Source organism: Dermochelys coriacea, chromosome 24 (genome assembly GCF_009764565.3).
Source record: "Dermochelys coriacea isolate rDerCor1 chromosome 24, rDerCor1.pri.v4, whole genome shotgun sequence".
NCBI classification, from domain to species: domain Eukaryota; kingdom Metazoa; phylum Chordata; order Testudines; family Dermochelyidae; genus Dermochelys; species Dermochelys coriacea.
Genome location: NC_050091.1, coordinates 3529699 through 3546718, shown reverse-complemented (window position 1 = coordinate 3546718; position 17020 = coordinate 3529699). Strand labels below are relative to the sequence as shown.

General features: G+C 58.3%; 1 protein-coding gene across 11 annotated transcripts in view; it reads right to left on the bottom strand.

Annotated features, from left to right (window-relative positions):
* The window catches only part of ARHGEF11 (Rho guanine nucleotide exchange factor 11), an 81801-nt gene that overhangs the window by 3460 nt on the left and 61321 nt on the right, over nt 1-17020 (bottom strand). For 4 of the 11 annotated variants that reach the window (XM_038382857.2, XM_038382860.2, XM_043501850.1 and 1 more), the window contains 21 exons: nt 16636-16735; nt 15177-15206; nt 12773-12899; nt 12436-12615; nt 11512-11559; nt 10871-11058; nt 10482-10628; nt 9354-9433; nt 8778-8903; nt 8521-8638; nt 7914-8092; nt 7717-7792; nt 6983-7150; nt 6680-6767; nt 6180-6287; nt 5491-5573; nt 4876-5139; nt 3995-4369; nt 3204-3296; nt 1393-1658; nt 779-964 (listed from right to left, as the gene is read on the bottom strand). In XM_038382857.2, coding sequence (XP_038238785.1) covers nt 779-964; nt 1393-1658; nt 3204-3296; nt 3995-4369; nt 4876-5139; nt 5491-5573; nt 6180-6287; nt 6680-6767; nt 6983-7150; nt 7717-7792; nt 7914-8092; nt 8521-8638; nt 8778-8903; nt 9354-9433; nt 10482-10628; nt 10871-11058; nt 11512-11559; nt 12436-12615; nt 12773-12899; nt 15177-15206; nt 16636-16735 — 3030 coding nt within the window. The remainder of the gene's footprint in view (nt 1-778; nt 965-1392; nt 1659-3203; nt 3297-3994; nt 4370-4875; nt 5140-5490; nt 5574-6179; nt 6288-6679; nt 6768-6982; nt 7151-7716; nt 7793-7913; nt 8093-8520; nt 8639-8777; nt 8904-9353; nt 9434-10481; nt 10629-10870; nt 11059-11511; nt 11560-12435; nt 12616-12772; nt 12900-15176; nt 15207-16635; nt 16736-17020) is intronic. The other 7 variants (XM_043501855.1, XM_043501851.1, XM_038382862.2 and 4 more) reach the window with 5 other exon arrangements.

Genomic DNA, 17020 nt, shown 5'->3' with positions numbered 1-17020 from the left:
CAGGGATGTAAAATTTAATTATATTATAGTCACAATTACCAAGGGGTCCAGCTAGATTCACCTCTTGGACCAGATCCTGTGCTCCACTTAGGACTAAATCAAGAATTGCCTCTCCTCTTGTGCGTTCCAGGACCATTCCTCCAAGAAGCAGTCAATTAAGATGTCAAGAAACTTTATTTCTGCATCCCGTTCTGAGGTCACATGTACCCAGGCAGTATGCGGATAGTTGAAATCCCCCTTTATTGTTGAGTTTTTTATTTTAATAGCCTCTCTAATCTCCCTGTTAATTTCACAGGCACCATCACCATCCTGGTCAGGTGGTTGGTAACAGATCCCTACTGCCAGAGCACAGAATTACTGTCCATAGAGATTCTGCGGTACAGTTTGGTTCATTGAAGATTTTTACATCATTTGATTCTACGCTTTCTTTCACATACAGTGCCGCTCCCTCACCAGCACGACCTGTTCTGTCCTTCTCATGTTTTGTACCCTGGTATTACTGTGTCCCATCAATTATCCTCATTCCACCAGGTTTCTGATGCCTGTTATATCAATATCCTCATTTAATATGAGGCATTCTAGTTCATCCATCTTATTATTTAGACCTCTAGCACTTGCTGGGTCCTTGTCCTGCAGCTGGCCCCAAGGAAAGTGAGTGGCCCAGAACCGAGCAAGGGGAAGCATGACTATGGGAACCAGGCGCAGTGGGGGCGGCTCCAAGTCCGGGCAAGGGTTTCGGGGCACGTCCAACAGGGCTTGCGAGGTCCCTTCCACTTACCGGGCTTGCTGGCTGCCGGGGCCCGCAGCCTCGCCGGGCAGGAGAGGGGCAGCAATTGCTGGCAGGGCTGGGCGGGCATTCCAGCCACCGGCCCATCTCCAGCGTGGTGACCCCGACTGGGGTGGTCTCGGCTGACGAACCTCTTCCCAGAGACCGCAGCAACTCGCGATGGGCCATCTCCACGTCCTGAAGGAACCAAGCGGGGGAGAAACAAACTGGTGGGAATGGGGGGGGGGCCCTGCCTGACTTGGTGTCAGACCTCTGCACATCCCAGGTGCGCACCAGCCCTGTCTCACCTGGCCCCCCCACCTGCTAGGATGACACCTGCAGGCTCCTCGCTTGGCCATGGCCCCTCACACTGCCTGGCACAGGCAGCGGCTCCAAGTCTCACCCACAGGCAGAGCCCTAGGTGCTCTCAGAGCTGCGTAACGGCCTTGGTGCCCTCACCCAGGCTGGGCTCCAGTGGGGTGTTACCCTGCCTGGGTCTCGCTCCCTACCCTGTAGCACTGGCTGCAGCTTTTCTTCCCTGTTCCCGTCACCTGCCAGAGCCAGTGCCGGCCCTCAATGGAAAAGACCCTTAGTCCCCCAGTCCCGACAGCTTCCCCCCCCCCCACCTTTAGCCTGGTGAGTTTCAGCGTGAGCTGTTCTATCGTCCGGAAGATCATGTCGACGTCCTGGATCACCAGGCTGGGGGTGGGGGGCGGGGCCCCATCCAGGCTGCCGGGGCCTGGCGTGCCGTCCTGGTCGTGCTGCCGGGAGCCGAGGGCGGGGCGGGGCAGGCTGGGGGGCTGCTCTGCGAGGCTTGCTGGCGGCGTGGGGGCGCGGGGCTCAGTGGAGGACTCTGCGGGGCCAGAGGGCATGCTGACGTAGAAGTAATTCCCTGCGTTACAGGAGAGGGGGTAGAAAAGCTGTTTACCCTGTGAGCCCAGTGCCCAGGGCACTCTGAGCTCCCTGTAGAAACCTACAGGGCTGAAATGTGCAAAATCAGGGCCTGGTTCAAAGCCCACTGACATCACTGAGGCCTCCTCATTAGCCCTGTAGGAATAGCCCTTTCAGTTCTTAAAGTCCCAAGCCCTGGTTTCAAAACAGGTGCCTAAACTGGGAGGCAGCGTGGCCTAGTATATAGAGCCCTGAATCAGAACTTGGGACTTCTAACCCCAGCTCTGCCATGGGCCTGCTTGGTGACCTCATGGCTGCGTGTCACCTCACGACCGTGTGCCTCAGTTTCCCCATCAGTGGGACTGAGGCCCTAAGTCGGGCACTTCTGAAAATTCCACCCTTTGACGAGTGCCCTGATGAGCCAGAGGGGGAATACACCCCGCCCTCGCCCAGCAGCGCAGGAAAATCAGCCCCCTGATCTGTTACTACCTCGATGTTGATTTAGGCGTGTCACTTTCCACACCCAGGTTTGAAAAATTCAGCCAGGATTCAGGTAGCGAATCCAGCTCCCTCTCCCATAGCTGCATCCAGACAGATTCCCGGAGTCCCAGGCCAGAGGGGACCATTGTGACCACTTCCTCCGACCTCCAGCATAGCCCAGGCCAGAGACCTGCCCCCAGATAATTCCCAGAGCAGAGCTTTTAGAAGAACCTCCCATCCTGATTCAAAACCGGTCAGTAACGGAGACTCCACAACCCTCGGTCAATTGCTCCAGCTGTTAAAAATTGATGCCTTATTTCCAACCTGAATGTGTCTCACTTCAACTTCCGGCCATGGCTCACGTCAGACCCCTCTCTGCGAGACTGCAGAGCCCATTATTAAATATTTGTTCCCTGTAGACTGCCATCAAGTCTCCCCTTAGCCTTCTCTTTGTTCAGCCAAACAGAGCCACGTCCTGGATTAAATAGCGTAGGGCTAAGAACTGATTCCCGTGGGACCCGACTAGAAACAGAGCCGCTCCGTGACACTTCTCCAGTTACATTTGGAGACTTATCAATGAGCCAGTTTTTAATCCGTTTAATGAACATCGTCCTAGCTTTTCAATCCAAACATCAAGCGGCACCAAATCAAATGGCGACCCGGAGTCGAAGTCTATCACTTCGAGCAGGGACTCATCTGAGACAGGGAAGCTGGTGGTCCTCCTCTGGGTACGTGCAGGGAGCCATTTTCATACAGGTGGGCAGCATTCGGCCTTGACCTGCCACTTACGAGCCAGTTACTACAGTCGCCTCTCAGGCAAACAACTCCTGATGAAACCAGGACGGGACCAGGCCATAAAGGACCGGCCCAGTTGCACAGCAGGAGCCCTGCCTGATACTCTAATCCACAAAACACACTGGGGATGGAACCCAGGAGTCCTGCCTCCCAGCAGCCCCTGCTCTGGCCAGCAGCCTCTCCCCTGCCTCCTCTCTTAGTCAATCTGCGATTCCCTTTCCTAGCCTTTCTTGGGGCCCAAGAGGGAAAAGGGTTTGGTTTTTTTCTTTACCATCTACATTAGCTGCGCCTCCTTCATGCAACTCAGTTTCTGATTGGCTGCTGTCTGCCAAGGGCATGGCATCCTTAGTGCCCTCCACCTCAGCTGTGCAGAGACACCAGGGAAAAGAGCAGGGAGGGAAGAAGAGAAAATGTCGAGGGGGGGAGAGAGGGAGAGAGAGAAATTGATTGATTGAAGGACTCAGAACCCAATCACCGGCTGTGCTCAGCGAAGCGGCTAGTGCAGGATGCCCAGACAGAGAGAGAAGAGGGTTTGCAGCAGCCCGAGGGTGGCAGATCTCATGCAAATCACTGGGCTCGCCAGGCTGGCAGGGATTTAGTGACAGGAGGAGAGCGGACGCCCTAGGAGCCAGTCACTGACACGACTGATTTCACAGCCCCCGGGCCCCAGGAGACAGGGCCAGACGGCACCCCTGGGATCGCAGCTGATACACAAGGGTAACAAGGGACTGATGGATGTTTTAATCAATGGTGCAAGGATCGTTAGAGTCCAAGCAGTCAGGAGCTGGCACGTACCCCCCCAGGGCTCGCTCACTTACCAGCCCTTCGCCGAACACCGCCACTGCCACCCCCCGCTGGACAGAGAGGAGGTGAACGACTGCCCTCGGTTGCAGGAGAGGAGCCCACTGGATTCCAGGAGGCTCTGCCCCAGCGGATGGCCATGCAAAGCAGCTGCTGTCCTGGTAGCCAAACACCGCGGACCAGGGTCTGGGGGGAACAGCAGGGAACAGCCCTAGAAGCCTGGAGAGGAGCCACTGCCCCGAGGCCCCGCCTTCCCCCTACCTTTCCGAACCACTTTGTAGCCGACCTGCCCCTCCGCAGCGGGGGGCCTCGCCACTTCCTGGGACGCCTCCCGACCACCATCCGAACTCCAGCCCGTCTCCTCCACACCACCCAAGCTCGGCCGGCTTTCCGGCTCCAGCTCTGTCCTGCTGCTGGGCGAGTAGCCTGTGAGACCAGCCCTGTCCGTGGTGGGGCCGCCCCGCCCCGCATGCTCCATTGACTGCTCCTGGCCGCCTGAGTCCTGGCTGGACAGCACTGAGTCCCAGGACTGCCCGGCTCCTCCAGCCACCGAGGGCGTGGGGGTCAGGTCGTCCTCAGGCTCCGGGTCCCGGCAGGGCAGCAGGCTGCACAGGATCAGATGCCGCAGGTTCTCCACTAGGAGGGGGAGAGAAGACGAGCACGTTGGGCCGGGCCCTGGCAGGGAATCCCCCACCCGGAGGGCTGGATGCAGGCCGGCTTCGGCACCTACGCGTGCACCTCCTCGCTCAGCCGAAGGGGGTGCTGCAGAGCAATGCCGGGCACTCCCCCAGCGAGAACCAAGTGCCTGGTCTAATTCTAGGTCTCCCGGGGCACCCGTGGAAGGGGCGTGTCTGGAAACAGCTGGCCCGATGGGGTACAAGAGCACCACAGGGCAGAGAAACCCTCCTCCCTTCATTTGGGAGAGTGAAGGGGCTGGTAGCACTAGCTAGAGCCGGGCACAGGACAAACCCCACCTCCAGCTCAGGTGTGTGTGTCTGCGTGTGTGGGTGTGGGTGTGTCTGTGTGTGTAATAAGAGACGGGGGCAGCTCAAATCCAGGTTCTGGTTCAGAGAAGCAGCTGCCCTCTTCTCTCCCCAGGGATGGGACCCCATAGGCAGCATCACGACACAGCCTTCACTCACCATCCTCCAGGGCCGATTCAGCCAGCCCCTCTGTCAACACAAGCCCTGGGAGGGACAGGTGCATGCTGGATCCTGGTCCCTCGGATGCCCCAGCTTCATCCAACTCCGCAGAGCTCTGTGCCGGCACGGGGGATGCCGGTGCCGGCACGGGGGATGCCGGTGCCGCCTCCCCTTCTTTCTCCTCCTCACTGCCTTCGGCCTCCGGCTCCTCCGGCAGCACCGGATGCTTTCCCTTGCCCAGGAAGTCAGTGGGATTGTCATCCGCTGGGCCAGGGCAAGAGATCACAGAGGGGCATTTGGATTAGGCAGTGGCGGAGAGACAGGCCCAGAAAGGGCTGGGGGTGGGGAGAGTGGCTGGGGGCTGGACCCCTGCACGTCACCAGGAGATGAGAGCGGGCCGAGCGTGCAGCGGGAACAGGGGTCCTGGAGCGGGGCCATTCTGACACCTAGATCCTCGCACAGGAGGTTCCCATTATCACCCCACATGCTGCATCAACACCAGAAACCGCAGGGACGCACCTACCCATGTGCCCCTACGTATGGGCTGCTGCTCTGGGCTGTCAGAATCCCCCGGCAGAGGGAGTGGGGGGCGCCCTGGCTGGGAGGGGAGCTCACCTGAAGAGACGTCTTCCACTTCCGCCCCGGAGCTTTCGGCTTGGGAGAGGATTGGGGAGACGTCGGGGTCTTGCAGGACCAGGCTGATGGGAACAAGAGCCGAGTTAGACAGGCAGTGGCAGGGTACGCCAAGTGGCTGGGAGCCAAAGGGAGGGCCTAGGCAGGACTGTGGAGCAAGGCTCACTTGGTTGGAGGGTTCACTTCACCCACAGGATCGGGCCCTTAATTACCAATGGCTCCGAGCCACCAGCCGCTCTAGCAGCAGGGAGGGACTCAGCGCTGTAGAGGCCAGTGCCTCCAGTCGTGTGGCCCCTGGGCTGATCTCCCAGGGCAGCCAGCCAGCCTCAGTGGGAATCAAACCCGGGTCCCTCGAGATCTAAAAGGCAGCATGAGATTCACAGAGCTCTATTCATGGCCTGGCCACTGGAGGGGGATAGTGAGCCAGCCCGGGGCTGGGGTTGAGTCTGATCTGTGCCCGGGTCAGCCAGGGCAGGCCCTAGAGAGAAATCTCCAACTGCTCCAAGCAGGAACGGAGAGCGAGAGCTGGCCCTGCCCCCACCCCCAGCCCCTTCCCTGCTGCCCCCGAGCCTGAGCTTCCAGACCAGACCCCAGGACACAGCCATGGGTCCTGCTGTGGCTGCTTAAAGGCCCTGTGGCCAGGATGTCCCCATTTACCTCCCACTGCTCACCTGGACGGGGCCGGCCTGTGGATGGGCAGCTCCCGGGTACTGTGTTTGGGGGGGGAGGTGGCGTTCCTCATGGCGCTCTGCACCGCCTCCTCCAGCAGCTCCATCCACCTGCCAGGCCGAGGAGAGGGGGCATTACGGCCCCGCCACCCACCGGCTGCTGCCTGCTCCGAGACCAGACACCAGGGCTTTGGCCCCACCCCTCACACAGAAGGGACAAGGGGAGGGCACCCTAACCCCCAGCTCTGCTGGCGCCTCTCACTCCCAACCTGCAGCCCCCTACTATCCCAGCCCCGGGTTCCCCCACACCTCTGCCGACACCCCTCACTCCCAACCTACTACCCCAGCCCCGGGCTCCCCGCAAGCTCTGCCGGTGCCCCTCACTCCCGACCTGCAACCCCAGGACATGATAGTTATCTTGGCGCATGGACTCCTCTCATTCCCCCAATGCCCCCAGGAACATCACGCAGCCCCTCCCTCCCCACCCGTCGTTACACCCTTACGTGTTTTTCTCCGAGGGCGTCAGTGCCACAAGCTCGTAGATCTGGGGCCCCAGCTCCGAGGTGCAGATGATGAAGAGGGCTCGTTTGTCTGCACACAGAGGAGAGACGGGACGCTACAGGAAACGTTCGGGCACCAAAGGCGACCGGCGCATGGAACTGAAATCCCCCCCACGGGGCTCTGCTTCCGAGCTGTTCCCATGACCACACCCCCACCGGGGGGAAGATGAGATTTTCCCTCCCTATCAATGCCCGTGCCAGCCGCCCACCTGGGCAGAGCACCCCCGGGCCTCTCCCACTCCCCACCTGTGGCCACGGAGCGGATGAGCATGGAGTTGAGCTTCAGGACAGGGCTGAAGGTCTGCTTCGTGTCCGAGGAGCCCAGCGCTGTCTTGCTGTGAAATTTCAGCACCAGCTTCTCGTCCTGCTTCTGCAGCAGCACCAGGAGGTCCTCGAGCAGCAACACGTTCAGATCTGCACAGGCCAGACGCAGCCCCCGGGGAGTGGGGGGGTCAAGCTCCACCATGTCTCAAAGGCCTCGGTTCTCTCCCATCACATCCCCAGCCACCCATCTCCTCGGTTTCCCCCTCTACAGTGAATCGGGAGCCAGGCTGCTCCATGGTGACCTGTCTGGTGTGAGCACTAAGGGACAGGCCAGATCCGCCCCTAGGCAGGGATTTGCAAACCTCCTTTGGCCCCAGGCTCTCATTGGAAGTCAAAAGAACTCGGGCACCTAACTCCCATGGTCTCCTTTCCCCAGCCCACCTCAGAGAACAGGGACTAATTGGCTCATTAGTGCCCTCTGCAGGGCTGATGGGGAGGAAGCAACACACAGGCCTGAAGACAAGTCACCCCCACTTTAGATCCTCGGGCTCTGTCCTGCCCTGCTGCGTCACCCCATCCCCACCCCCCAACTCTCTAATAGAGTTGCCCCCTGCAGCTCCTTGGAGACCAGGGTCCTGGGGGGCTCTCGGGGGTGGGGGTTTTGGACTGAAGGCAGAGGGACGTGTCAGCCATGGGCCCTGCTGGGAGGTACGTACCCAAAGTCTTCTCCTTGCTGATGCGCCAGCTCAAAGCCCCCTCGTGGATCATGCGCCGGGAGGTGAGGTCGAGGTTCTGGGGGTGGGGAAGGCACGGTTAGTTGCTGGCTCTCCCTGGATGGGGATGGGGGGAAATCAGGACAGAGTCCCCCTCCGCACCAGCACCACCACCACCACCATGCCCAGCCAGGCGGTACCTTGAACTCAGCTGCCAGCGGGTTGCTGGTCCGCTCCAGAGACGTGGCATCCAGGCGCTTCTGGTAGGCCTCCAGCCGGTGCCGGTTCTCTGCCCGCTTCACCGCCTCGTTCACGTACCTGAGGATCTCCCGGCACTGGTCACGGGCACGGCATAGCTTCTCGTGCTCCGGGGTCCCGCCTGCGGGCGGAGAGAGGCCGTCAGGAGCGGGAGGTGGTGCTGGTGGTTCAGGTCTCTCTCTCTCTCTCACCAGGGCGAAACACCCGTGGATTTTGAGGGCAGCGGCGCCCCACCTAATGGAGCGGGAGCGGGCCAGTCGGGCTCGCCATTCTGGGGGAGACAGGGCTATGGGAACTACCGTGTCGGCTCCCAGACCCCAGCTAGTCCCACCCTGGGCCAAAGCCCACCTGGGCCATGAGCAAGGGCTGCCGCTGAGTTCAGTGGGCTAAAGCTCCCTGCCTGCCTGCAGAATAGGTGCATGGCAAGCATCAGCAAGGCAAGCTCCCCCCACTGCCCTGCCCCATGGGGCCCAGCCACAGCCCAGCCCATGCATGGCTCCTCTGCTGGGCGTGGAGGGGACGTGGCCACGCCGTCAGGGCCCCCTGTACCGTCCGTGTGCTTGAGGATGTTCTCCAGCAGCAGTGGGTACTTGGTCAGGCGCTGCATCTCGGAGATGATCAGGTCCTTGAGCTGCAGGCGTCGGCACTGCGGGTTGCTCTCAGCTTCCTGGGACGGAGGGAGAGATACCGCTGCAGCCACCACATGTCGGGGGGACACGCGGCTGGGGAGAACCACGCCATGGGCAGAAGCCCAGAGTTCCAGCCGGGGGGGCTGGGGGAGAAGAGGTCAGTGGAGCTCACGCTACCTGCATGAAGATCTGGAAGCGGGTCTCCTTGCGCTGCTTGGTTTTGATCAGCTCCAGGGCGATGGACTGGTACGAGCAGAAATCAGCCGCCACCTGCTGGATTTCTTCCCGCGCCGGACCGTCGAACTGGGGGTGGGAAAAGACAAAGGACCAGAGCTGAGCTGTCAGCCCCTCTGAAGAGAATTGCTCAGCGGTATGGCCCCTCAGCACCACCCGGGACCCCCTCGCCCCAAAGACCCAGGGGCCGAACTAGCCCAGGATCTTGTCTCTGACTGTGGCCAGCACTAGCTGCTTCAGAGGAAGGCATAAGTTGTTCGCATGAGCTGTAGTAACTCTGGATATTCTTGTTATCCCTAGAAATGTCCAGTCCCTCTCTGAACCCTGCTAAGTTCTTGGCCTCAACGCCATCCAGTGGAAGGAAGTTCCACAGGTTAATTACATAGCAAATGAAAAAGTCTTTCCTTTTATCGGTTTTGAATGTGCATTGTTCATTTCATTGCACAGCCCCTTGGTCTGCTGCATCAGGAGACAGGGAGACCCCCAATCCCACCATCCCGGTAGTTCTCCCGGCCCTACCCGAGAAAGCATGAGATCCCCAATCTCTTTGATGATTGGTCCTTCTTCTCGGAGCTTCTTCATGGATTCAGACAGAGAATCTGAACAAGGACGGGAAGGGGGAACGGGGACAAGTAAAGGGGGAGTGAGGGAAAGGAGAAAGAAATTAAATACGTCCTCTTCTAATGAGTGGCAGCATCCCCCTTCCCCAGGAGATCTGCTGACCTACATTCCACATAGAAGGTTCATACATTTTAGATGTAACCAACCGCCATACACCCGACTCCGTACAGCCAGCATCTCTCGTCCCGTCCCTGTGAGCTCCTCACCCCTAAATCCTTTCCAACAGCCCTTCTGGTGCATGTCTCCTATGCTCAGCCGCCAGTGGATACCCCTGGGAGCAGTGGCCATTCCTGGGATGAGCTGCCTCCATTCTCAGCAGCAGGTGCACAATTACGGAGAGGCATGGACAGGCCCATCTCAGTCATTTACTACCGAGAGGCTATAGCTACCTTGGCTTGTACATTTAATGTGTCTGCCCCAGATAGCCACACGCAGCCCTCCTACTGTCTGGTACTGGAGCCAGCCTGGACAGCTGACTGTAGAGACAACAGGGAGCATCTACACAGCCAGCAGCAGAGAGTCCGAGTGGCCAGGTCGACAGACTCGGGATCGTGGTCTGGTGCTAAAACTGGCGGCATTGACGTCAGGCTCTGAAGACCGTGGGGTGAGCCGGAGCCACAGCGTGGCTATTTTTTGCCCCACGAGCCCGAGTCTGCAGAGCCTTGTAGATGCCCCTCTAGAGTCCCAGAGTTCAAGGCCAGAAGAGACGAGCAGAGCCGTTAGTCTGACCGCCTGTAGATCACCGCACACCAGGCCAGCAAACAGACGGAGATCAAAGCGTTACAGCCCCCGAGGGGAGACCACGCTCAATCCCCTTCAGGACCGGCCGCTGGCAGCGGAAATGACGCAGCAACAGAAGTGTTAACGTGGGACACTTGGGATTCAAATCGCTGTTCTCTCCGCAAACCCCAGGGGGTGGCAGCAGGCTGCACCAAGTAGGCCCATGGGCCAGGCCTTAAGGAGACAGGCACTGGGGATTCCTAGCCCTAGGGCGTGAAGGAGACCCCAGGGAATTCAGTCTCTTACTGTGGATGTCGATCAGGTCCGGGAGGTTGGGGAAGAGCAGCCCCAGCTCCTCCCGTGACAGCAAGCTCTCCCTCTTCAGCCGCTGGTAGAAGAGGACGTCCAGAACTCGGAGGATCCGCAGGTGAGACGCCTCCGTGGCAAAAAGCTCTGCCCCCAGGTGGGAGAGAGGGAGGGGTTCAGAGACAGGCCAGCTCTCAGCTCCAGCAACCCGCCAAGGTAGTATGGGCCCCACACTTTAAGCAAAGCCACCATATGTACCAGCTCTGTCCTTCCCCAGATCTACCCCAGCACCCGTGCACAGGGCCTGCCATTCCCACCAGGGATCAGTCCCTCCTGCGGGGGTGCTGTCACCACAGCCCCTAGGGAAGAGGAGAAGCAGGATTCCTCACCGTTGATCACCTCCTGGCGGTCTATCTCCCTGTGGCTCAGATAAGCCATAACGTCCCGGCCGACTGTGTGCTGCCAGTTCTGAGAGTCCGGTTCCGGCTCCAGGTCCGACAGCTGGCCCAGGTCATCCTCCAGCAGGTGGGGGAGGAAGGAGTCGGTGCCGAAGCCCAGATTGGGAGACTCGATGCTCCTGGGAGGATATTGGATGGACGGGGGGGAGGGGGAGAAGGTTACTGCCTGCAGCTGTGCAAGGACCCCATGCGGTCCCCCTACCCCACTCCCAACCCAGCCGACATGCAGCCAGCTTCTGCTTGCAGCTCGATCCTGGGACCTTCATCCCGAAGAGCAGAAACCGCTAAGGCTTGGGCTAAAGGGCTAGAGCCCCCTAGCAGGCAGCGACAGCAGGCTCATTAATCTCTTATGTGACCCAGCCACTGGGGACAGGGGGAGAGAGGGGTCCACAGACTCTCCTTCACCCCCAACCCCATTGTCCTAACCTGTACAGTCCTTTGGAAGTCAGACACAGGCGGGAGAACTGGCTCAAACTGGGGTGTTTCAGGGGATTCCAGGTAGCTTGGCCATACCACGAAACCCAACTCCCTCCACCCCGCCCCTGGAGCATGCAGAGCTCGGGGTCACTCACCTGCGCCCCATCTTGGGCGTGTAGGGAGGAGTGGGGTTTTCCAGGGACCTGGGGATGCAATTGAAAATTGCAGTCAATCCCCAAGCAATGGTATCCCGGTGAGCTTTGCCCTCCCTCCCTGCTGCGTCACAGCTTACTGCAAGCCAGCTGCCATTGCGGATCAGCCCCCGAGGCTGCCAAGAGGGGCCGGCTGGGATTTCCGGGGGTGGGGGGCTGCACAATTCCCTAGGCTCCTCTGAAAATCACAGGCACAAAGACAACCTGGGTAGCAAACTTCTGCAGGATTGGGGCCTTCAAGTGAGAATCACTGGAGGTGGAACCTGGCCTCTATCAATCAGGTAAAAAACTTTCCGAGGGGGGTGGGGGTGGGTGGCGGTTTCCTTAGGACCAGCTGACAGTGCTGGGGGGTGCAGCATGGGGGGGTTCAGCCACTTTTTAAAATGGGATCTAGACCCCTAAATCTCTCCGGCCATTTCCGGAGTTTCCCCCTCTCCATTACTGGATAAACTCTGCGATGCAACCCCAGCTGGCTCACCTGCCCGCCCGCCCACCCACCCACCGGGCTTTCAGCACTTCCCCGGATGGCTGGGCTTTCTCGTTCCACCGTCATCAGACCATAAGAACGGCCCTACTGGGTCAGACCAAAGCTCCATCTAGGCCAGTCTCCTGTCTTCCGACAGCGGCCAGTGCCAGGTGACCCAGAGGGAGCGACCCGAACAGGGCCATGATCAAGTGACCTCTCTCGATTAAAACAGCAGCTTTGTTTTCAAACCCCGAGCGGCGACACTTTTGGCTGGGAGCTCATGAGAGTCCAGCTCCCAAATCCCACTGGAAATTGGGCCCCTTTGAAATGGCCAATAGAAACAGATGAGAGGCACCGTGCGGAGGCCTTTGCCCCCCCGCCCACGGGCTCGGGGCTCTGACCTCGTGGACAGGCTGGAAGCCGAAGACGATGCCGACTGGTGAAGCCGCGCGGCCTCCGCTGCAGCGTCCATGTCCACGTCGCTCCGAGACCGTGGCACGTTCTCCGCCTTGCGCGATTTCTTCATCTCCTCCCGCCCTTTCAGGCTCTCCGACCGGCCCAGCTTGACCTCCGGCCTGGAACTGCACAGGGGAGCGGGGTTGGCGAGACGCGAGAGCCCGCTGGATTTCACGCAGGCCGGAAGAGCTGAGAACGCACGCGTGTGTGGGGGGGGGAAGCAAGCTAGAACCCGGCTCGTTAATCTAGAGCCCCCCACCCCACCCCACCCGGCAGCCCTACCTGTCCGAGTCCAGCAGCTCTTCAGGGAAGCTGCCGGTGGAGAGGCGCTGCGTGCCAGGCTCCTGGGACTCGCAATGCTGGTTGTTTTCAAAGTGCTGGATGATGTTCCTCACATTGCCGGGTTTGACTGGTGGGACGGGGGAGTCGGGGACAGGAGGACAGACAGACAGACATGAGACATAGGTACTGACGGCTGATGGCTAAATCGTTAATCCATAGCCCATTGCGTAGCCCCCTAGGGGCTAAATATACCCTAGCAGTGGTGAGCCCGGCCCCAGCAGTTTGACCGTCTTGGGTCTGGTGAATCTCCTAGGGTCTGGAGATGGCTGGTGTGGGGTGGGCACTTTTGGGATTCTGGGCGGCAGGGCAGCTCCCCTGTCTCTACCTTGAGCCCCCAACTACCACCCCGTGCCTCTGCACAGACCGTGTATGAAAAACCGCCAGCTGGAGGCGCTCAGCAGCAGGGTCCGAAATCAGTGCGGCCCCGTGGTGCGTGGTGGCTGCAAAGCTGAAATACACCTGGGGGGCTTGGCACTAAACCAGTGACCTGATTATGGGGAGTTTTCAGGACACCCCTGGTTTGGGAGGGTCCCCCCAAAAACTCATCCATCTCCCAGTGTTCGACTGGGTTTCCCTGCAGAACCAGCTCACTCAGTGGACAGGCTGCAGAGTAAATCACATAGCAGGAGGAAGTCGAGCAGGTCATCTACACAGGAAACCTGCACCGATTTAGTCCACCTGGTGCAGATCCATGTGTGGACGCTCTGATTTTGGTTTAGCTTCAACTCGTTCCCATCCGAATTAAGAGCATCCACTCAGCCTCTCACACCGGGGCATCTCCTCCAGGCCAGGTTGTTGCCTGGGAATCCTAGCATTACTGGTGGCTATTCCTGCAGGGGCTTACAAAGGAGAACAAATCTACAACCTAGAGCACTACAACCTAGTGGCAGGTCGCGGCATATGAAATCAGGGCAGGAGGGAGCATGGAGTGGGCTCCCCCGAAAGCCTGGAGGTGTCAGACACCCACTCCTCTCCACATCGCTCCTGATGTTATCCATTGCAGACTCTGTTCCCCCCCTCCCCGGCTTAAAAGGTTCTCCAGAGTCCAGTCCTGAGAAGGTGCAAACGTTAACAGCCTTGTTATCTAATAGAGAGAGAGAGAGAAAGAGCTTCTTCCCAGAGCCAATCTGCTGCCTCCCTCTACTAATGCAGGTGACATTTATACGGCACTCATGTCCTAGGGCATCCGGGCACTTAGCTAGACAGGTGTCTTCCATCCCAAAACGTCCCATCCCACTATACAAGCATTGGCCTGAACCTTCCCTGCAGCACAGCCCGTTTGCATGGCCGTGGCAGTGAAAAGGGGCCTTGAAGTGGAGACAAGTAAGTTACACCCACTGCTTGGGCAGCAAAGAAATGGCTTATATGGGCCACGTGGGACTGAGATTTCAGGCCCTAAGATGAAACTGACCCCTACACAGTGGCCTGTTTTGAGTGGGACCTTCCGCCCAGGGAGCGTTCCAGGCTACGTTTCTCTCGCAGTTTGTAACAGCTGCGGGGCAGAAGGAGAACGACCCGTCTACTGGAAACCGCAGGGAGAGTTTAAGATCTAACTGTCCCAACCGGAATTTGGCCCCGGCACGGTGTGAAGAAACCTCACTCTGCAAATGCTCACGTCTGGCAGGCAGCTGGGCCTTTTCCACAGGCACAGAGCACCCTAGTGCCAGGACAGGGTCCGGAGGTCGGTGCTAAGGCAGGAAGTGCGCCCCCTACTGGATCAGCCACCCCGCTTCCCGCAGCACAGCGCCCCCTAGCATGAGCCTGGGGCACAGGGAGCAGCACTGCCTCTGGAAGGAGAGTGCCGACTAGGTACCACTGTCCATTAAATTCCTGAATGGACAAGAGGAAAAGGAGAAGAGGGCAGAAAACCAGACAGCCTTGAAGGCACAGGAAAACAAATCACCCAGGAGCGAAGGAAACAAAGGCCTTGGGCCTTAGAGCAGAAGGATTTTGACGTACGAACGAACCAGCTCCCAGTGAAGTCAAGGGAAAGACTCCCATCACCACCTTTCTATCAGTAGATCTCAAAGAACTTTAGAAAACAGGCCAGGACATGAACACCCCATTTGCCTAATGGGAAACTGAGGCACAAAGTAGGGCCATGACTTGCCCCAGGTCCCCCAACATGCCAGTGGCAAAACTGGAACTAGAAACCAGGTATTTTGAGTCCCGGTACAATGCTCTGTCCATTAAGCCTCCCCTCCCCAGCCCCGCCCAAATGCCAGCGATGCCTGCCTGCCCCTGATGCCGCAGTGCAATGAGGTGGGAGACCTTTTGGGAAAGTCCCGCGTTAAAAAATTAAACAAACAAAGCTGAACACAAAAGAAAAGAAAAGGCCTTTTACCTTCCACAGGGGACAAAGGGACATGAAATGCTGAAAGGAAAAAACAATGAGATGTCAAATCAATCCTGCATTTCAACAACGAAGGAGGTCAGAAGGGTGTGTGAGCTGCACAAATGAGAACTCAAAGGAGGAAATGGAAAGCGAAGGCAGTGAAGAGACACACAAACACTTCTCCTGTGCTCCCCTAAAGGGAACACACACACACACACACGGCTCTGACTGTATGGACAGTGCTGTATCTGTGCACGGTGCTTGTAACCTGCATGCTCAGAACTGCACATGCAACCTGTGGAAGAAGATTTTAGAACAGTCTCAGCGCAGCTCCTTTTTCGCAGGAGCAATTTTGCACCCCCCACAAACCACATCAGCTTTCTGTACAACCCACTCCCCTGCTGCACCCCCCCTTCCCATATAACTATCGGCCAAAATCAAACCATGTCTGGTGGGATTTTCAAACGCACCCAGCGCCAGGTGATTTCTGCTCCCCTGAAAGCCCCCACTGATTCCACCGGGAGTAGTTCCCTTTTGAAAAACCCCGCCCGTGGGCGCTCAGCAGTTTGAAGAGATGGGTTTTCAGTGGCAGACACACATGGGTGAGCATGCGATTTCTGTAGGGGCTGCTTTGACGAGCGGAAACCGCACCCACAAGCACGGGCAGGTGTGTGTGAGATTTAATTAGAGAGTTGTGGGTTGTCTACCTCAGGAGCTATCCCTAACTCCACACGGTCAGTCTGGAACAGCTGTTACTAAATAGCTCTGTTGTGGATAAGCCCTTAGGCCTTATCCGCGCTTCAAAGCTTTGCCGCAAGAGCTACACCGACAAACTCTCCTAGTGCAGACACAGTTTATACAGGCACGAGCATGGCTTGTGCCAGAACAGCTTAGATTGGTTCTTCAAGCAAAATAAGCTATGGGGGCAAAAGCACTGGTATGCTCACATAACCACATCTACAATATTTAAAAGCGTTTACCGGGCCTGAGAGTAAAAAGAAGAGAGAGCTCACGTGAGAGTCCCTGCTGGGATACAGTGGAGAGGGGGAGAAGGGTTGAAGGCACATGGAGAGACTCCTCAGGCATCACCTACATCGGGATTTGACGCAAAGTCCGAGCGGAAGAAAGATTTACACTAGTGAAGCGCAGCCTAGCTGGACAGCAGCGTAAGTTGCCCTGGTGCATGTCACATCTAGGCCAGAGGTTGACACTCGTGCGGCCGTGCCTTTGGCTCAAGTCCCGGCATGGACAACGCCTTACACTTCCCAAAACGTTGAGTCTCACGCAGCCAGCCAGATGAGATGACTGCCTCCGGGACGGGGAACTGGCTACTCCATTGTATCTAGGACTGGCGCCTCCCTACTGGCTCTGGCACTTCGCCCAAGAGTCTCAAAGAACCCAGCTCCCCATTGGGCATCTCCTGTAGTACTTGTGACCCACAGCGCCCCCAGCATGACCCAATACTCACTACTCTGGGAGGAGCTTTTGGGCTTCCCGATGTACTTCAGGATGGGATTGCGTTTCTTATCCTCCATCGCGTCTTTGTCCTTCTTCGTGCTGCTGCTCTGCTGAGACACACATGGTGAGAGTTGGGGAAATGTCTTTGCAAAGGATGTGAGTTAACTCCCAGGGCAACACGAGCTAAAGCAGCAGCTGCACTGCATTTGCAAGGAAGGAAACTGAGGCACAGCAGGTCGGTGTTAGGGGCCAGGGCTGGGAGACGGGTTCTAATCCCCATTGACTCGCCCCAGAGTCCTGAACAAGTCACTCTGTGCTACAGTTCTCCCCACATCTGTGCAATGGGGGTCAATTACACTGGCCCACTTTTGTCAAGGGTACAGTACTTGATGCCT